Source organism: Canis aureus, chromosome 27, assembly GCF_053574225.1.
Source record: "Canis aureus isolate CA01 chromosome 27, VMU_Caureus_v.1.0, whole genome shotgun sequence".
NCBI classification, from domain to species: Eukaryota; Metazoa; Chordata; class Mammalia; order Carnivora; family Canidae; genus Canis; species Canis aureus.
The window spans coordinates 32435670-32456713 of record NC_135637.1 but is presented as its reverse complement, the minus strand read 5'-3'; the positions used below and the strand labels follow the sequence as shown (position 1 = coordinate 32456713).

General features: G+C 58.4%; 2 protein-coding genes across 4 annotated transcripts in view; one reads left to right on the top strand and one right to left on the bottom strand.

Moving 5' to 3' along the window:
* The window catches only part of RSPH14 (radial spoke head 14 homolog), a 78055-nt gene that overhangs the window by 14111 nt on the left and 42900 nt on the right, over positions 1–21044 (top strand). The gene's annotated exons all lie outside the window — the stretch shown is intronic.
* Positions 1323–21044, bottom strand: part of GNAZ (G protein subunit alpha z) — a 51889-nt gene continuing 32167 nt past the window's right edge. The window contains exon 3 of the mRNA XM_077874470.1: positions 1323–3167. Coding sequence (XP_077730596.1) covers positions 2823–3167 — 345 coding nt within the window. The 3' untranslated portion in view covers positions 1323–2822. The remainder of the gene's footprint in view (positions 3168–21044) is intronic.

The following is a 21044-nucleotide window of genomic DNA, read 5'->3' as shown; positions in this document are numbered from 1 at the left end:
AAATAGGCAACATACGAGATGAAAAATAAAACACTGAATGTATCATCTCTGAAATGTTATGGAAGAAGAGAATACAGGAAACATACCTATCAGAGTTGTCAGGGAAATGAGGCAAGGAGGGGCGGTTCATGTAGTAATTCACAGAATAAGTTAAAAAAAAAAAAAAAAAAAAGCCGTACAGACAGGTTGCAGTGGAGAGCAGGGCCCTGGCAGTTGGCTGACTGGGCTCTGGGCACCGGAGCACTGGCCTGGGAAAGCACCTCCCATCCCTGAGCACATCAGGAGGGAAGGCACAGTCTTCCTATTTTCCTCCTAGCTGTGTATTTTTAGGTGAAGGATGCTCACGGTGAAATTACTGCTCTTTTCACAGTTGGCATTAAAAGCGTAAAATAAGTCTCAAAGATTTTAAGTCACACGCTATTTCTTCTTATACAAAAGTCCCCTTGGATTTTTGCTGTTTGGTGATGTGGGAAGGCGTGAAGGGAATCCCCACGAGGGCTCAGGGGTGGGGGAGGGAGAGAGCCCAATCTGGATGTGTGTCTCTGTGATGTGTATTCGCGTGCGTGCACGCGGGTGTGTCTCCACCTGCTGGTCCTCACTCGGGGCTCTATGTGGGCCCTGGATTCGAGGAGGAGGTGCAGCGTGGCTCTGTGGTCCCCGTGGGATCCTGTCTGGGGGCAGGGTGATCAGCATCAGAGCCAGCCAGGCAAGAACCCCAGGCTTCCGGATGCACTTGCCTCTCTGCCCCACCAGTCCCTGACCTGGACCTTGGGCACCTTTCCTCGTCTGTAAAACGGGTCACAGCTGACACCCTGCTGCGGTAGAGGTGTTCAAACAATCTGGAAGGAGCCCGATGCGGGCTGAACAAACTTGCTGGACTATTCAGTAGTGCTTTCCACCACATGGAGATGCCTCTAACCCCACAAGCCAGAGTCAGCAGACAGGACAGTGGGGTACGTACCCCTCCTCCCCACATCCTGCAGCACCCTCCAGGCTCTCCACCTCTAGCGTCCTGGCAGAGGTGTCTTGGGGTGTGAGGGGTCTGGGTGACCCTGGGCTGAGGTGTCCTGGGCTAGTGCTGGGTGGGGGTCTCGCAGCCATCATCGCCCCCAAACCTCAGCCTCTCTAGACACATGGGCCAGACATGGCCCCCATCTCTTGCAGTTTCTTTCTTTGCTTGAGGTTGTTTATTCTTGATGGTCATTTCCAAGTGATTCTGCATGAATGTGTGGATTGGGGGAGAGAAAGCAAGCTGGGCATACAGTGTGTCTCCGGGCACGCTCCCACAGGCCAGCCGCACACATAGCACGCCAGGACAAAGCTTAGCTCATTCAGGATATTTTATTTTCTTAAAGTAGACAATCTTTAACTTTCATACAATCACCAGCTCCTCTTTCCCTCCGTACATCTCTTAAAGTCCTTGGCTGTGATTCCACGCACTGACCTTGGACATACAGGTACCGAACAGAGGCTGAGGGCAAAGGAGATTTGGCAAGGGCTCTGGCGGTGCCTTCCCTCTTGACGGCGGGGGTTCATATTTACATGCGGCCCTGGGCCAAGGTCCTTCGGTGGTGGCGGGTGCCACAGGCCCTGGGACAGGAAGGGCCAGAGTGCGAGGTCCCAGCAGGGCCTCCCTCAGGCTGCGCGGGCTGAGCCTTCACAGGAATTGTCGTAGCTCTCAGCCCGTCTCAGGTGTAGGGCGTGCAGGGGCCGGGGCCCCATTTCTCGCTCCCCCTTTCCTCCACTTGCAAAGCCATGGATAATTTACTCTTTAGATACCAAGACATTTAGCTATTGTTCATTCGCTCCTAGGTGAAGAACCTTCTTTAAATACATCACATTTATTTTTCTGAAATAAAAACGAAGCAGAAACCGCACCGTAACAAGAGGACGCTGCACGAGCTTATGTACAACGCGGCCCCGCGACGCTGCCGTAGGGCGGCCGTCCGCCCCAGTGTCGCTCGGGAGCAGAGGGACAGACTCATTCAGATAACAACTTTTACACTCAGCAAGCCAGACACAAAAAAGGACCACCTGAAAAAAAAACATAGGTTTTGAAAATCTGCATTTTAAAAAAGAATACTCAACTGCATTTGAAATTTTCCGTATTTCTGCGAAACACCACGAGATTTGGCCAAAAAAAAGGATGTCGGAGAAGAAAAAACCAGGTTTTGATTTATAAAACATCAGACTAGTAGAAGAAAAGCTGGAACCCAGCTGGCCTAGTTTGAGACAAATGGTGCCACTCGTGTTATTGTGTGGATTTTTGCTGCATATTTTGAAGCTGTTTAAAAAGAGCTGTGAGTGGCTAGAGGTCTGGTTAGTGCTGTCGTCTGGCCTTGCACCCGGGTTCCAGAACAGCCGTGGTACAGGGCGGGCCAGCGGGGAAGGCGCATGGACCCTGCTCCGGTCCTCCCTCCGGGTCAGCAGCAAGGTCCCCAGTCCGACGCTTGGGCGCAGCCGGCTTCCTCCGGATGACCCAGCCGCCTCTCCTCTGAGTCCCACGGGGACCCCCATGCAGAGCAGGGCCGACTCGGGAAGGCAAGGTGACGGGGCAGGAAGGGCCTGTAGTGAACCTGGTGACAGCGGCCGAAGTCTTCTAGAGGCTCCAGCGCTCCGGGGAACTGCCATCTCCAGACCGTGTGTGTGCGCGTGTGTGTGTCTACCTACCTAGCAATCTATCCATATATATTTATGTTTGCGGGAACGGGGGGCCATTCCTCAGGCCCCCGTCTTCTGCCCCTGGGCTGGGTCTCCCTAGCGCGAGGGGGGGTGTGACACCCCGGGGGTTTCGCCACAGGCCAGCCGGCCAGCCCGGCTCCTCAGCAAAGGCCTATGTACTTGAGATTGTTCTGTATGATGACGTCTGTCACCGCGTCAAAAACGAACTGGATGTTACTGGTGTCGGTGGCACAGGTGAAGTGGGAGTAGATCTCCTTGGTCTCCTTGTTGCGGTTCAGGTCCTCGAACTGCCGCTGGATGTAGACAGCGGCCTCCTCGTACGTGTTCTGGCCCTTGTACTCAGGGAAGCAGATGGTGAGCGGAATGCGGCGGATCTTCTCCGCCAGCAGGTCCTTCTTGTTCAGGAAGAGGATGAGCGAAGTGTTGATGAACCAGTTGTTGTTACAGATGGAGTCAAAGAGGCGCAGGCTCTCTGCCATTCGACTCTGCGGGCAGGACAGTTCCGGTGTTAATCAGGGGGTGCAGTGTGGGAAGGCCCCAGGCCCGCAGCCCTCCCGGGAGAAGGCCCCCCGGAGGGTCCCCCTAGTACCCTTCTGCCCGGCAGGCCTTCTCTGCCAGGCCAGGTCTGTCTTCACCTGCGTCCCCTGGGCTCTCGAGCCCCTAAAGTTGCTGGCACCGCCCTCGGCACCTTGACACCTGTTTGTAAGGGGCTGTCCCGCTTAGCTGGCCCCTCCTTTGTGGCGTGGGGCTGCTGCATGGCCTCCCCCCCGCTGTAGGGACCTGTGCCACTCCATACTCACGCGGAGGGCCCCATCTCCTGCTGTCCCGTGCTAGCTCGGGCCTGGAGCTGCCATCACATCACGTCTCTCTACGTGAGTGTGGCCAGGCTCCTGCCCCGCCGGCAAGTCTGGCCCTCTTGGGCGTCGGCCTGTCTTCCAAGTCTCGATCCTGTCACCCGGTACCGTCAGTCCTCAGCCCGATCTCTGAGCGGAGAGCCTGCGCTCCCAAGGCCCAAGGCTCCAGTCCGGAGAGTTGAGGAAGGCCCGGACCCCCCTGCCCCTGCCACGCCACTGGGCTCAAGTGAGGACAGCGGCCCAGGAGGCTCAGAGACCCCAGTGGCACTGCCCTTTATTCACACCCCTTCTTTCAGAGGACCTTAAATGGGTTGTAGTGACTGAGTTTTTAAGGAACATAACGCATCTGACTCCCAAGCCTGCCGTTTCCACAGAGGACTGACAACTCTAGCTTCTAAAAGGACTGCTGCTGAGTTACTATGGCGAGAGCTGCCATTTTAAAATAAAATGCACGAGCCAAATGTCCAAACAAAGCTCAGAGCTAGTTTAGTTTAGATCGGAGGCGGATTTAAGGACTCTGACCAGATAGTATCACCAGTCATGTGATAATGACGAAGGAAGCCGCGGCTGGTGCATATGATGTGGCCGTGGCACGCCAGCTTGTTCAAACCTTGCACCTTCCTAGTCCCATTTTACAGATGAAGTAACTGAGACTTGGAGAGGCAGGAAATGTGCTCCAAGTTCCACAGCCAGGAGCTCAGGCTCCCTGCAGTGTGGATGGACAGCACTGTTGGCCTAAGTGAGGTCACCCCAGGTGGGAGTGTCCAGGAGGATACCTCAGTGAAGCCCTGCTCTCCTGGAGATCCCGAATTGTCTTAGGTACACAGTCTAACAGCATCGGTGCGGAGAAGGAACCGGGTTACGTGGGGGAGAGGATGCTCGGGGGTACCTGTCCAAGAAGCTGCCCTGAGATTCTGTGTAGCACCTTGGAGAGCATGTTTTCCAAAACCAATGTGCCTTGTTTAGACTGAGCTCAGGAGTATCAGAAACTCTGGAGAGTCAGTGGTTTCAGGTCTTGAGGGAAGGGAGGGGAGTGACCTTTCTATGGAAATAAGATGCAGGATCCCCATCCCCAGTAGGGCCTGGAGGAGCCACACAATGTTCCCAAATGTGAGATAAGTGGTGGTCTAGGAATGTCACATTCTACTGGAGAGTAATTAGCTCTAATGGATTCCTGGAAGCCACACTGTAAAGCCTAACAGAGCTATCAATTCTCTTAGGAATGATGTCATAATCAGGGGCTGTGCTTCTGACCCCAAATTTCACATCAGATAAATAACAGATGCGGTTATTAGCACGCATGCATTAATTCATTGAGCAAACGCTTGCTGACCATGCCCTAAGGGCCAGTGACAGGTCCCAGCTCTCATGCCAGGGGCCCAGGACTCAGAAGAGGGGGATGGGTTGGCCATCAGCAGGAAGGTGGGCACCAGCAGGCCAGTGCCCAGGGCTGGGAGTTCACAGCGTGGGAGCCAGGCAGAGGAGACAGGGCGTGGCCAGGGTCCTAGAATGGGTATCTGCTGGGCCACTCGGGGGGAGAGCCAGGGTGGCTCTTTTTTTTTTTTTTTTAAGATTTTATTTATTTATTCATGATAGTCACACAGAGAGAGAGAGAGAGAGACACACACACACAGGCAGAGGGAGAAGCAGGCTCCATGCAGGGAGCCCGACATGGGATTGGAATCCCGGGTCTCCAGGATCGCGCCCTGGGCCAAAGGCAGGCACCAAACCGCTGCGCCACCCAGGGATCCCCCAGGATGGCTCTTATACCTGGTCCAAGCCAGCAGCTCTGGACAGGCTGTGGAGTCTGGAAGTAGAGGGGCAGGAGGGCATCCTCCACAGGCTGACACAGCGCCCGTGTGCCAGCCAGTGCTCGCACGAAGGCCTCTGCTGGTCAGTCCTTTGAGGGCAGGCCCTGTGTGGCACCGGAGCAGCCAACAGGCACGTGGCCCCTCCTTCCCCGCGGCCATCTCAGCTGCTCAGACGCACCCTGGGTTTGTCCTTCCAGTCTCATGTGAACCTCCGCCCCACAGACAGCGCTTGGCAGGCTTTCTGGACCCTAGACATCTCTCTGAGCCTCACGTTCCTTACTTGGAAGTCTGGGAACTCAGGCACTTTCCTTACACGGCAGCCATGTCCTTGGCAGTGTCTTGCAAACGCTCATACGATGGCTATGGCCTAGCAGGAGTCTCCCTCATCGTGGGGCCCTTGCCCGCTCCTGGGCTCTTCTTGCCTTTCTGGCTTTTGGGGCTTGGCTTCTCTGTCTTCCTTGGGACAAAGCATGTGTAACCACACTGGCCACTATTTACACACCTGGGAGATGATGAGCATCAAAGAATCACCACAAGACCTCTATCTGTGTAGACACCCTGCCTGCATGGGCCCTGCCAGGCAGGATTCAGCAGACTGTGGGACACACTGACCAGGTGCCAGCTTGCAGAAACACACGTGAGCGCTGGAGCTTGAGAGGCCCTGGGCTAGATGCTGTACTCCACCTGTCATCCCCTACTGCTCCTTGGGTGCTCATGGCCCACATGGGGTGCCACTGTGCCAGGGCCCCCTGTAACTGCACATGAGGCCCCTCTGCTGAGGAGGAGCCAAGCCCAGGAGGTGATGCGTGGGCAGGGTGGGGCCCTTTGCCTTGGTGCCCACGGTGCTGTCACCACGGCACGTGCACTCCTGCATTCCATCCCAAGTGGGCAGAGCCGTGTCCTGGCACCTCAAAGCACAGATCACTGAAGAAGGAACGTGCTATTTTGGGCTATCACTCTGGAAACTGTGAAGCACGCACGAGTCTGAGTATGGGAGGGATGAGTGCCACGGGGCCTCCCTCCTCCTCTCTCCATGCTCCGCACACCCTCTGTGGCCTCGCTAAAGGCCTCTTCTTCCTAGAAGCTCCGGTGACTTCTTCTGCCCCATATTCCTGTTCACTTGCCTACAGCACATGTCTGGCTCTATGCCCCATACCAGGATAAAGTCCCAGTCCCCCAGTCTGGCCTCTAGGGCCTCCCCTGGCATCCCCCCCTGGCCCTTGGTGGCTGTGCACAGCCTGGACAGCAACTATGCCTCATTCGTCTCCCCCTGCCACCCACTTCCCTTGTGACCCTGCCCACTTGGTGTCGCGGGTCAGAGCTGCTGCTCGTGGCCCCAGAGGTGTTGAGACAGGACTGGGCACCATCCTCGTGTGGTCCAGCTGGGCTGCTGGGCTCCCAGGGCAAATGCAGCCAGCAGTAGCTGTGGAATCATTGCCAGCGGATCACTCCCTTATGCTGTGAAACTTCCGTTAGCCTGACACAAACATCCTCTTGGATCCAGAATCCGAGAAGCCTGCAGGCCACGGCTGTGCTGCAAGCAGGGGGCTACCTATTTCACGCATGTGGAGATGGAGGCCTGGACAGGCTGATCCCAGGGCTCAGCTAAGAGTCCGGTGTCTACCAACCAGGTGTTCTCTTCCAGCAAGAAGCCCTCCCCGCCTTTACTGCTCCAGCTGCCAGTGGAGCAGTGGTCATGGGTGCTTCACCCAGGAGGAAGCACACCCACTAGCAGCTGCCAGCCGTGCCAGCCTGGGGCTCTGATGCCCACCAGCTCTCTCCAGGGCCTGTTCACCAGCAAGTCAGCACTTTCTAGGAGTCTGGGGTTTGTCTGCACATTCATTTATATAAATAATGCAGAACAGATGATTCCCATCAGAAGCTTGGGCAATGGTGGGAATCTTAACTGCCCAATGGTGAGAAATCAGTGATTGTCACAAAGCATGTCAGACAGAGGGAGGCAGCTGGGTGGCTGCATGTAGTCCCTGGCTGGTAAAGAAGTCATTTCTTGGCCATTTGCAAAGAAAGCTCCTACTCAGATGGATCCAAATATGCTCAATGCCACTGAATAGACTTTCCCCCAGGTGGCCTGTGGATGTCACCAGGCTGGACCTAATGACCTGTTTAGGTTTTTTTTTTTTTCCGGTAAGATTTTATTTATTTGCGAGAGAGGGAGCGAGCGAGTGAGCATAGCCGGGGGGGGGGGGGAGGGGGGGAAGGGCAGAGGGAGAGGGAGGAGCAGACTCCCCGCTGAGCAGGGAGCCCAGTGTGGGGATTGATCCCAGGACTCTGGGATCATGATCCAAGCAGAAGGCAGATGCTCAACTAATTGAGCCACCCAGGGGCCCTTAACGAGCTGTTCCTAAGGAGCTCACTGGCCTGTGAGTCTGGGGTCTTTGCTCCATGCTGAACTTGGAGGAGACCTTCACCTGACACGTGGCTACCATGTGACAGCAGCCATGGTGGCCTGGACTAGCTTCATTTTGAGGCCCATGCCAGGGTGAGCTGCGATATGAAGGAGAGCCTGCATGTGGTGAGGGGAATGTTGCCCTTTGGTTCTGGTGCTCTACAAAGGCTCCCCTGTTGTCACCAAACATGTTCCCTGTCCATAGTTACAGGTACAGTCAGGGTCTGGGGCCAGAGACCTGGTGTTCACTGTCACCATCAGTTTTTTGATGTGCCTTAGATAAGTCATTTCTCTGCTCTGGGCCTTAGTTTCTTCATCTATAAAATGGGATGAATTGACCAGGTGCCAGCCATGACCACTGTGAGAAGGAATGAAGGCATGGTGCAAGAAGAGCCTGGGTCTGTCAGGCCTTGCTCTGTGGCTGCTGGTGCGCAGTAGGTACCGTCCCATGCCACTGGCACAGGGGTGTCTGTTGTCTTCTCTCAGTGGGGATGCCAAGGGCCCCACTGCAGGCGCAGCTCTGTGGGCTGCTTGAAGAGGCCTGATTGCAGACCTGGGCTCAGCCAGCCAGCAGCTGACAGGTTCCTGGGGCCAGCAACGCCTCCGTGCTGACCGCGGGTTCCAGGGCCACCTGGTTCCTCAGGGAGCCTCCCGTGACTGCTCAGCTTGGAGATCCAATGGCCACCTGACTCCACTCTCACAGGTGTGAGGCTTGCCTCCTCGCAGTAGGTTCCCTTAGCTTTTTAGTGGAGGCCGGGAGAGCCGCAAGTGCCAGGCTGAGCACCTCCAGTTACCAGTTTCCCTGATTTGATAGGTCAAGGCCACAAACTCTGGCATGGCAGGGTTTCCTTGTGTGCTGGCTGGGTGGGAGAGGGCTGGTTCCTGGAGACCCAGCCTTGAACCCAGCCGTGGACACTCAGGGAGAGCCCCCGAACTTTGCAAATGAGCAGAAAGGGCCTCGCAACAGGCACAGTGTCCTGTCCAAACATTTTCCTGCATGGCCTCAGACTCCTACTGATTTGAGAGCTCACCAGCCTGCCTGAGGGAGGGGGGCCAGCAGGTGTCCTCCAGGCTGTGGTTCTTGGGTCCCTCTCTGAGTACATTCCGGCTCTCTATATTACTGGGGGGAGCACAGCTCAGCCTTCCTAGGACACTGTGGTTTCTAGAGAGAGGCAGGGGAACAGGTAAGGGTGCTAGCTAATGACTACCAGGCTACCAGCCTGCCTTGAGTCTTTCTAACCTGTCCGCCTGGGGGCTCCTTTCAGCCTCTAGCCCTCCCTGCTTATGGGCCACCCCACCTCCCTCCCAAAGCCTGCGCCAACTTCTTGAGCGTCATGCAGCTTGCTTCCAAAATCTGTGAGTGTGGGGTCTGGTGTGCAGCATATCTGCAACTTAATACGCCTTTGGGGTGGACTAGGGGTGGCGGCCTACTTTTGGAGCTGGGGACCCTTCAGCGTCTCTTTACCATAGCCTAGCCAACCCGCATAGTAACATACTCACCACTTTCCAGCAGCACCAAACTGTGGGCAGGTGGGCGAGAGAAAGAGGCCTGGGCCTCAGAGCCTCCGGTTCTGACCTCCATCCACTGCACCCACCCTTCCTGACAGACACCCCATAGCTCAGGGTGCCAGGGGGCAGGGTCCTTCCTATTCTCTCCTCACAGGCCACCACAGGTGTTCTGTTAGGACCCAGGTCGTGTATGTGGGTCCTTGGACTGAGGACCAAGTGATAGGGAAGGGGCACGGGCACACTCTGAAACCCTCTCTAACCCCACATTTCCTGACTGAGCTCCTGGGGCAAAATCTGGACTGCTCAGAAGGGGCACACTGGCCCTTCATGATCTGGGTGTTCTCATCTTTCTCCCTCCATGTGACTCCCTGTTCCTGGCCCTCACCTGCTCCGAGGTGCCTTGCATGGACCGCCTCTAGCCTGTGTCACTCTGGGCAAGATGCTCGCTTTTCAACGCCTCAGCCCCTCACGTGGGAGAAGGCAGGGATACCAGCCTCACAAAGCGGGGTGGCTTTCCGTGGAGAAAATGCACACGGACTCACACTTGCTGTTTTTGTCATTGGTTATGGGGCCCTGAGTCTTCCTTCCACCTACCTCTTGGCCCTTGAGGACCCCATCGTAGGGTGGGCGAGCCACAGGCTGTGTGGCACTTGTCCAGGTGTGCCCGACCTGATATAGATGCTCAGCCAACCTCGCTGCCCTGTTATCATCACACAGGTCCCCCATTGTCCTGTTCCAGGAAAAGGCAGGCTGTGCAGACGCTGCTCTTTGCTCCCTTTGGGGCCCCCGGGTCTGGGCACATTTAGGGTTGGTTTCCATGCCAGCTCCCAGCTCTATAGTCCTCCTAGGACACTGGTCCAGTTCATCCTGTTCCCAACGCCCTCCTCTCCTGTGTGGACACACATTCCAGGGGTGACAGGACCAGTACCTGCCTACCCTCCAAGGTCACACTGGTTTGGGGCAGCCATATGCAAATGCCAACTCATGCTGAACAGGCCATCAACCAGACCCTTGGAACACAGGGGAGGCCAACTGGGGGACTGCCCTGTACTGACCCATCCTGTCTCCCTGTCTGCTCCCTCTCCACCAGGTTCCCACACCCCCAGGGTCTGGTGGAGGGCTCACTGTGGTCACAGCACAGGGCGAGGCCAGATGGCCCAACCAGGCGTCCACAGGGGTCTCCAGCCTTAGACCTCACATAAAATGCAGGTGATGTCAAGGTTTCAACTCTTCCCGGGACCAGCCTGAACCCTGGGGCTCGGGACCTGGAAACCCCAGCCTGCCAATACTTCAACACCCTTCACTGCTGAGCCCGTACATTCCTCACTCCTTCCTTATCTCCCTGGGAGACCTGCTCCAGGGGCCCTTCTATGTGCGATGTTGTTCTAAGCCTAAGGGAGATGGAGAGATGAGCCAACAGCCCTGTTCTCAACGAGCCCATCCTGGGCAGGATGAAATAAACGAGGTGATGTGGTGGCTGGGGAGTGGCCGATGAGGGTAAACTTGATCTGCCAGCCACTGGTTCTTAGCTGCCCTGAGCCTCAGTCTCCCCCACCTCCCCATAAAATGAGGTCTGTTAGTGTGCCTCCTCACAGGGTGGCTGAGGATGAAAGTGTGACATGCAGAGAAAGCTGAGTCCCCATGGCCAGGCACTGTGGCTGCAAGTAGCCATCGTGGGCATGACTGAGATAAAAGGGGAGGCTTCCTGGAAGAGAGGGCCTCCCTATTGGGCCTTAGGGAGGGTGGGTAGGGCAGGGAAAGGCATGGAGCTGCAGCATAGGCAAGCTGGGAGGGGTGGTGGAGGGGATGCAGCGGGGGGCCAGGCCTTGGCCCCGGCTCAGCTGGGGTTCCAGAGCCCGGGGAGGCTCTGTCCTTTCCTGGGTCTCCGTTTCCTCATCTCTAGGATGAGGCCTCAGTTTTGTTGTAACCTGGTTAAGCTCAAGTCTGCCCATTGTAGTGAAGCCTGGAGTGTTTGTTCATGGGAACTGTGAATTCAGCTTTTCACACTGGAAGGAAGGCTGGGAGGCTGGGCCACGCACATGAATGAGTTCCATTCACCGTGGATGGAGGCAGCCCCACGGCTGCCCACCCCACAGCTGAGCCACGGGGCCTGGCCCCAAGCAGCAGGGTGCCAGGTTCCGAGGGCGCTGAGGCCGGGACCAGGGCATTGAGGCTGCCTGGCAGCTCCGTGGCTGGATGGGCCAAAGGGGAGGCTTCATTTGGGACTGGACATCAAATTGGTACCCTTCACAAAGTAACAGCCATGTCTCTGGCCCTCTGGGCTCCCTCTGTGATGGAAGCTTGGGGGCATCCAGGTTGGGGGCTGCCTGTCAGCTGGCAGGGTGTGGTCTGGGGTGGGGGAGAGCTGACCCAGTGAGTGGCATGTCCCAGTGGGCAGTGCCAACTGCCCCTTCCCCCATCACCAGCGGAGGCAGGTGGGGTGCAGGATCCTGTGCCCTGGGCCTGGAGGGTGGGAGGAGCCTCTACTTCCCTGGCCCATCCTGAGCCCTACCAAGGCAAAGTGGGCTTTGGGGTCCCCAGACTTCTCCAGCGGGAGGAGGGCGAGTGAGCCCCGCCCTCAGACCTGTGCCCTGACCTCCTGGCAGGAAGGCGCACAGGGTAGGTGTGACATGTGTTAGATGCATTTGTAGCTACGGACTGGTGTCAAGACAGGGTTGTGCCTCCAGAGTAAAATCACTCCAAGGATGGTGTCAATCACTCAGGGAAATAGCTTATTCTTAGTCTCCAAAGAAGAGGGGGGGCAGGGGGCAGGTCTTTGGGGGGTGAGAGGAGTATGTGTGTGTTTCTCTTCATGTAAAGCTGCAGAGATGTCTAGGATGGCCTGGGGGTGCTCAGGTGGCCCTGCTGGGGGGCCTCGGGAAGCAGGTGGAGGCTGACCGTTGGCTAAGGCTCTGTGAGGAAGAGGCCAGGTCGGGCCCAGATTGCAGGCTGCCTGGTGGCTCAGAGCCAGTCCACTGAGGGTCCTCATTCGTCCACGGTGCAATTCCCTTCAGGGCTCCAGCTTGTCCAGGGGGAGCTCAGAGGTCCAAGACCCTGGCCTGTATCTACCCTCAGGTGGAAGAGTGTAGGTAGGAGAGCTCCCGTGGGAACAGGGTAGTGGTGGCAAGAAGAGCGAGAACCCCAGACCAGGCTGGAGGCCTCCTCACACTGTGCCTTGGGGGCTTATCCCTAAGGGAAGCAGTGGAGGAGGGAGAGGTACTGGGAGGAGCAGGAGACAGGGTGGGATCCGGGGGCGAGAGGGATGCTAGGACCCGCAAGCCTCACCTGGGCACAAGGCCTTGTGCTGTTGTCACAAAGACAGGATACTCTGCTCTCCTTTCAGAGGAGCTACGGCCACAACGAGGAACTGTGGTCAAGCAGCCTTCCTGGGCTCCTTCACCATTCACCTCTGCAGAGAAGCATTTCCTGCCAGCCTGGCGTCTGTCTCCATGCCCTACCACACCCCATGCAGACAACAGGCAGCGCCTGAGACTTTCTGGGGTCTCCCTTGGCTGCTGGGCTGAGCTTGCCTTGCCTGACCTGGCCCGAGCCTGGAGGTTTGTGGCTGTGCCCCTGACAGGTGGCTGTGCCCGGGGTGGCCTCTCTCCAGCCCTGCCACTCTCCTTTGGAGCCTGAGGGGGAAGCCACTGTACACGCTTTTCTAGTTTCGAGGAGCTTGGGATGCATTCGGGGGGTGATGGTAGAAGAAAGGGACGGGCAGACAGATAGAAACCACGCAGGGAGGCAGCAGGGCTGCTCCCCGGCAAAGGCCCAGTGTGGGAGCAGGTGGAGGAGGCCTGAGTCATGTTGGCTCACGCCTGCGGGGATGGGGACAGGATGCTTGGAGCTCCCCAGGCAGCCCCAGCTCAAGGCTGTCGCCTGCTGGAATCCGTGTTTCTCCACCCCCTTCCCCTGCGTGTGTCCCCTCTTTGGAAGCGTCTCCTGGAGGGCAGGGCCCGTGTGCTGGCTCACCCGGGCCTGGAGGGAAATCACCAGGATCCTGTGCAGACAAGAGGGCAGATGTGGTTGTGGTCTGGCTGCCCACAGGGAGCCGGCGGGCAGGGCGGCCTCGAGTGGCCCTCTGCTCACCAGGCTGAGGAGCACGGCAGCTCCTCGGGCCCTCCAAATGCTGAGCTGCTGAGAGTCTGTCATAGCAGCTGCCACCCAGGGTGGCTGCTCCCCTCCCTCCGTTGAGCTGAGTACTCAGATGCTCAGCAGACTCACTGTTGTTTCCATGACAACTGAGGAGCAAGCCTCCACCCTCAGCGCCGCCTCACACAGCAACACAGACCTACGGCAGGAGGCTGCTGATCCCCGGGCTGGGCCAGGCGTCCCTTCACAGGGGCACACGGGGCTGGCCCTAGCTGGCTGGCCTGAGAAATGTTGTCCATCACTGTGTACTTGTTGGGAGGGTAGGGGAAGGTCTCTGGGAGTTGAGGGGACTCCACATTTCCTCAGAGACAGGGTAGTAGGCAGGGAAGAGGGGGCCTCCCGATGGGAGAGGAGGTTAGATGCTGGCAGCGTTACTGAAGGAGCACCGGATAGTGCCTTGCCCTGGGCAGTGTCATCCTCAACAACTGGCCCTGATGGCTCTGGGCCTTGCTCCTTCCTTTGTGTGGGGGCTACCATGATGCCTAGATGTCCAGCTCTGTTCATCTCAGAGAAGAGGCTCTAAGGGGCTCCTCCCAATATTCCCATTCTAGAGATGTGGAAAGTGGGGCTCAGAGGGTTGACCTGGCCTGCCTAGGCCCTGCTGCCAGGCCTACCACCCCACCCCAAGGAGAGCCCCCAACAGCCACAGCCACCCAGGCCTGTCATCCCCCTCACTGCTACTGGCCTCAGGAAAGGGGGACATGCCCGGGGACAAAGCTTAGATGACCAGGGTCACTTCTAGATCTATCTGGTTAGCATTTCCCACTTCTTCCTCCCACAAACCTAAATGCTGCCTTGCCAGACTGGAGAGCTGGATTAATGAGGCTAATGAATTGATGAGCCCCTGACTGTCCCTGGAGCCAATGTGCAGGGACAGCACAGAGAGGAGAGCCACCAAGGCAATGTGGGAGAGCCAGGAAGCCCTGTTGCTCCCCCTCCCCTCCTCCTGGCATTCAGGGCCTCTGGGCAGAGCAGCATTCTCCCTCATGACAGCCCTTGCCTCCCACTGCTGCCCAGGCTCAGGTCCGTCGCCCAACCCCACATCCCCTGCCAAACTGAGGTCCTCAAGGTCATGAGGCACAAGCCCTCAGGATGCCCAGGCCGAGACAGACAGGACACAGTCCTGTCCACACGCAGGGACAGCAGCTCATGTCCCTCCCTCCCCTCCATCTGTCACAGCCACCAGGGGCTGCTTCTGCTTAGCAACCCCCACCCCCACCCCCAACTCGATGCCTTCCTATCCCACTCTGTTCTGTGGCCAGGTCTCCCCAGTGTAGACCGCAAGTACCTTACTCTCTGAGCCTTGGTCGGCTGTCCACTCAGATCAGCATCTACCCCTCTTCCATCCGACCCCCTTTTCTCTCTGGCTTATTTCAGCGTTAGGGCTCCCTGAGAGGCATATGTGGGACATTCTGGAGGGTCAGCGGCTGATCCCTTAGCAAGGCAGGATGCGACCCTAGAAGGCGGGGGCCTGGGCAAGGAGCCCTCGGACTCCCGTCTGCTCCAACACGACTGCCCACCCACTGTGCGGCCAGGCCCATGGAGGGCCGCCTTGGTTCTCCTTGAACTTTACCAGCCTTGGGTCCTGCTAGTCAGGAGACAGCGGTTATTTTAGGCTATCATGCAATGAGTCACAATAGAAACGTGGTCAATAGGCGATGATGTGAGGAGGCTGGAGGCCCAGCACCCCACTCACTGAGCACCACTGTCTGAGCGCGGTGCAGAGATGCAGGCCCAACCTCTCCCTGCCGCTGCTTTGGCTGCCCTTCTCGTTCCTCTGCTCTGGGCCCCAGTCGGTCACCTGGATACACCTTAAGCTCCTACTTAGTGTCTTACGTATTCCTGCCTTGAGGGACAAGGGACGGACAAAGAGCAAAGAGCAGTGGAGGCTTATACGAATGGAGTCCCCCTAGGGGAAGGACACACGCGCCACTAACTGTCTGGCACCACACCATGCAAGCTTGAGGGCAGGTGGCACAGAGGGACGGGCCAAGTCTGGGCTGGAAGGGGCCGACTTCGGCCACCGGGGCAAGCGGCATCCCAGGCTGTGGGCACAGCCTTAGCTGAGGCTGGGGCGGGGGGTGGTGGCGACGGCCCGCAGAGGGCCCAGTGTCAGGCTGTGGCTCTGCCGCCATCCTGTCCCACTGATGGTACCTCCAGATGCAGCTGGGATCTGTCCACACCTGTCCGTCCCAGCGCTCCCACTTTTATCTCTTGCCAGGCCGTCTCCTGGCTTTCTGCTCTGAGTCTCCCGAACCCTTCCCAGTCGCTTCTATCGCTGCGGATGATCTGGCGCCTTCCACTAGCTCCGGACTCATCCTTCCCTCCCTGCGCGAGGGCCTCCGCCGCCACTGTGCTGTCCTTCCCTGGGGTTCCCACAGAGAGGGTGGGCTCTCCCACGCCCTTCCTGACCCCCACCTGAAGCACCTCCTAGTCCCGACCTTAACTGTCTGTTAATTTGCGAAACAGCTTCCAGCGGCGCCATCGGACCCTGTTCTTGTCCTGCTCATCATCTGCCGTGAGCAGTGCCCCGTCTGTCAGGCGCACTGGTCTCTCCAGCGCCCAGCCAGGGCGGTCTGCCGAACCGGGGTGCGGACAGCAGGGCCAGATGGCGCACGCCGTGGGCATGCATTAGGTGTGGCAGGTGCGTGTGCGGGGCCAGGGTGGGGTGGGAGGGGCCCCGGGCGCCCAGGGCCCCTGCCCTGCCCTCCCGCACAGGTGCACCGCCCAGGGCCTGGCCCACAGATGGCCTGCAGGCCTCGCACTGCCCCCAGCCTCCTCCCGGGCCCAGGACGGCCAACGTGTGGCAGGGGCCACCGCGGACAGCAGGACCGGCCTCCCTCCCCGAGACGGGCCTTGCGCTGCCCTGGTCTTTCACTGACAGTTGGCCTGTGTCCTCACTTCAGCTCTTGTTCAGCGGATCAATCTGGCAGAATGAGCTGAAAAGGCGTTTGATAAGCAGGAGCTCTTCCGGCTTTACAACGATCAGGAACTACCTGTGTCTTGGGGGATGCAGTCTCGTGTTTTATTTTCCTGTTTCAGTCTCCTGTGGCCAACCCTTGTGGGGGAGGGGTTGTGTGGTGGCCCCAGGCCCTGACTCCACAGTGTGTCACTGTCTGCACCTGGGGGTGGGCCTGCTGGGCTGCTGCTCCCACTGCCGCCAGCCTTGCTGCCACCTGCAGACAAACAGCCCTGAGGCCACAGGACTCCCTGGCAGGAGTGGAGATTAGCATGTGGCCCAGAAAGATTAGCAACTCAGGGTGGCACACCTCATGCCCTTGGACGGTCCCGGGTTTTCATGGGGCCCTTGACCTTCCCACCACCTTCTCTCCTTTTCTTTCCCACATCTCTCCTGCCCTCCTTGCTGCACCCCTGGGCAGGGAGGGAAGGGGACAGGAGGGTCAGGAGTGGCCCATTTTAAAGGGCTCAGTCCTGCAGGCTTTGGGCCAACAACAGATGGGGCTTCTCTGGGGTTGGGGGTATGTTCCAACCAGTGCAGAAGTCAGTCACTGCCTGCCAGTCCCCATGCCCCCCGGTCCAGTGACAATTGCAACGCTTGTAGTAAGAGCACTGGCCAGGCCTGCCACTTCAAACAGCAAAGGCTGTTTAAACAAGATAACAGGCTGCCGGTAAAGCTGAATCTCGGGTCCTAATAGCCCAAACCCCTCCGAACCTGCTAGAGATAGGGGAGAGCCACTTCCTGCCTCATGCAGTTCAGCTGCAGACCACTGGCTTCTGATGCTTCCCACCCAGCTTGGCACCCACCCTCTGTGGGCCATTCTGTTTGCTGGTCCCCGGTTTCCCCATGTGTACATGGATGGGACTAGGGTGACCCAAAGTAATAGCAAGGGTAGCAGCTTCTCACCCCCCCGCCCTTCCCCCCATGGCAGGGTAGAGCCAAGGGTTCTGCTTAGAAGGTGACAGAGGGCCGAGCTGGGCTACCTGGGGAACTTGTTCTTAGAACCTGAATTCCCCGCTCTGTGTGGTGGGGGCCACACCCTGCCAGGGTGGGAGGCCTAGAGGTTTGCATGCAGGGCCCCGTGACTGCGTCTGGGGGCCTCGTCTCTGTCCTCTACCCTCATCTTCCCCTGGATGCCAGCCCCTGGAGAATGGCTGAGGCCACCACCGACTCTCCCACGATGCCTGGCACAGGGCTGAGAGCCAAGTGCCTCGAGGCAGGTGTGGTCGGCCCAGCTTGCCTCCTTCCATTTTTTCTGTGGCCAACCACAGCCCACACAGCCATCCGAGCTGAGAGCCCACGCTGTGCCCTAGCCCCAGGGACTGCCTGGACTCCAGGAGCTGCACAAGGGATCAGGGTCCTGGACCTGGGCAGCCCAAGCCACACAACACTCCGGAGGCCCCGGCTGACCGGAGCTGTCCCCCTGGGAGCCTGAGGAGGCCAACCAGGAAACCAGCACCCTGAATATACAATCGTTTGGTTTTGCTTTCTGCTCTCCCTAAACCTCAGAACCAATGACGTATAGGATCTTAGAGATGGAAAGGACTGTCCCGCTCCCACAAGTATCGGCACAGCCCTGGGGAGAGAGAGCCCCCGGGTTAGCATGACATGAGTGAGGAGCGTCCTGTCACTTGAGGGGTAGCTTAGGCATGAGAAACGACTCTTCTTCGTTTGGGGCAGCAAATTCTTAGGGCAACGTGGGAAGCATGTGCTCTGAAAGGGCCTGGAACTCCCACCTTCTGCTCTCTTCCTTCATGCTCTGGCCCAGAGAGGGCAGGGGCCCCAGGCCGCCCAGCAGGCCACTGGCAGCGTTGGCTGGAGTCTAGGCCGTGGCCTGCCTGCTCCCCCACCCCCACCCCAGGGAGGAATCCTTCTTTCAGAGCTCAGAGCCCCAATCCACTTTTGCTGCAGCTGAAATGAGAACTGTTTCCTATTTGTTTTCGTGTTAAATCCTGCCAGCTTGATCCAAGTCCCCCTGCTGTCAGTCACTGACGGGAAATTAGCAAACAGCAGGACACAGGTGCGTGCAGGCTGGAAGCTGGCAACACAGATTAGAAGGCTGGCCCGGGGCTTGCCGACTTGCCGACCGTCACTGTCACCGACAGAGGAAACTGGAGTGCAAACACCTCTCTGCGTTTTCAGCTCCGGGGGACCCCCTGGAGCCCACCAGCCTAACACCCTTGCCTGACCCTGTTTCAGCAAGGAGCGTGCTGCTGTTCCCGGGCTGAGCCCTGGGCCACGCCTCCAGGGGCAAAGGCTACTGAAAGCACTGTAGACACTTCCTGCAGGGACATGGGACACTGGGGACGGGACATCTTAATGGGGAACCTCTACCTATGGGCCATTACTGCCCTAACTCTGGCTTCTCCATCTGCAGGGGGTGAAAGGGGCTAGTGTAGTCTTCCGGGGTGTCAGCCCCGGTAAGAATCTGATTGAGGGCACAGCCTCTCCCACAGAGGGATGACCTACATGTGTGCTGGTGCAGGCACATAATTGGAACGTGCTTTAGGGAACTCTGCAGGCTGTGGGACCCTCCGTGGATCCCAGGCACTGCCATGACAGGGGCCTCCAGCCTGGGAATGGCTGCTGCTGGCCCAGTGCCCATCCCTGCGTTTGCCCAAGGCGGGAGCTGCAGGCTTTATCTTGCCCAGGATGCTGTTACTGTCATCAGCACACCCCATACCTTGGTAGGTTCTCAGCAGCAGACATGGCTCTCCTCGTGCTGGCTCTGGCCAAGCCTCTCGGCCTGTTTACAGGCGAGGTGGGGAGGTGAGACAAAGTAGGAAGGGCCCTTGTCTTTACCTGGGAGACCGTCTGTCTTCAGGATGTGCAGCAGAGGAGTCATTGCTCCCTGGGTGGGCCCCCAAACACCTCCCCTCTACCTGTCTCCCTCTGCTTCACTAGGGGTGTGCAAGCCCATTGTCGTGGATAGGCAGCATTGGGAGAGAGCATGGGGTGGCTCAAGGTGATGCCCAGACCAGGCTACAGGTGGGCAGGACAGTCTGGATTGTGGGGCTCCAGAGCCCCAGCAGCTATGCCTGCAGACAGCGCCAGGCAGGAGCGGGGACGAGACACCCACTTTCCTGGGGGGAAGGGTGTGCCAGAGGCTGGATACTCAGTGGTATGGCCATGGTCTCACTGACCACAGGCTGGACTCACAGTGTGACAGACAGGGGGTCATCAGGCCTCCAACCTCCACAGGTTCCTTGCTGAGCAAAGAGACCTCCTGCCCTCCTCGCACCAGTGTCGCTGGGGGACCGGGATGCCCCTGGAGGGAATATGTTCTGTCCCAGGCCTGGCAGTGCCCCACTGCCTTGGCTCTGAGAGCTCTACGCCAGGTCCCCTGGTCAGAGCGTCTGAGTGTCAGAGCAGACCGTGTGTGACAGGCCCGTCCAGCACTGCCCACATCCTGATGGCTCTGTGGTGTCATGTCCTGGGGGACATGGCAGTCTGGCCCTAGGAGGCCCACGTGGGACTGAGCGGGAGGTGGGCGGGATGGCTTCCAAGAGGTGGGGAACAGACCACCCTGGAGAATCACATGTGGCCCCTGCCCACTCTGCGGTGGGCCGGCCCTGGTCTTGGGGGACCTCAGCCGTGTGCTGGTTCAGCCCACGTGCTGGTCCAGGGGTTGCTCATGGCTGTCTCTTGTGAGAGGGAAATGAAATGGCAGGAAAGTACTGTGTTCCCCACAGGCCTGTGCTGAATCCCGTACCGCCTTCCCTGTCACCTGTACTAGGCAGAGGCACAGGGGAGGCTGTGGGGGCCGGGAGAGGTTCACTGCCCCACTGAGCTGCCCAGGGTCTGAACTCCAATGCCTGTACTCTCTTCCATCAGAGCACGAGCCCCACGGTTCCAGGCCCCGTGGGCACCAAGCCCAGGTAAAGGCAGGTATCACCAAAACTAGGTCTTGTCCTATAGCTGAGGGACTGTCCCATTTTACAGATGAGGAAGCCAAGGTTGGACCCGATCATCCAAGCAGAGGCTGTGCAGGACCAGGGGCCACATGTGGCCAGGTACTGCTCCCTCCCGCCTCCTGGGGTCCTGTCCTTGGGCAGACAAGGCTAAGAGAGGAGCTACAGGGGGTGTGCCTGTGAGCCTGGTAGATACTGAATAAAAAGCCACGGACTCGAAGTCTCCCCCTAATGCCTTTCCTGCTGGCCCAAGGGTGGGAAGCCATCCAAGAACTAAAGGTTGCCTCAGTCGGCCCAGGGCCTTTGGCTGACTGTGGCTTTATTAATGAAATTAGAGAAGGTGCATGAGCCTGAGCGATGCCAACTGGGGGTGAGGAAGGCAGGGTCAGGGGGAGCTACAGCCCGGGCCCCCGGGCCAGCCAGAGCTTGTTCTCTGGGCCTGAGAACATGTGTCCAGTTGGGAGCCATGCACAGGGAGTAGGGGTGCCTTTTGCTACATCCTCAGTGTCCCCCTCAGATGCCCAGGGCCCCTCCCCTCAGCTGTTACTCCAATCTCCCCAGAAACTCTAGACCATCAGAGCCAGTGGGGCCTCAGGGGCCCTACAGATGGACAAAGAGGGGGTCCCGCCTGGAACCTGTTAGCATTTCTGATGTTTTTCAGGGCAGCTGTGGGACTCCCCCAGATGGCAGACCTCCGGGCCCCATCTAGCCGGTTCCTGAGCGTCCCTAGGTCAGCGTGGCCCCCACTGTTCTCAGACT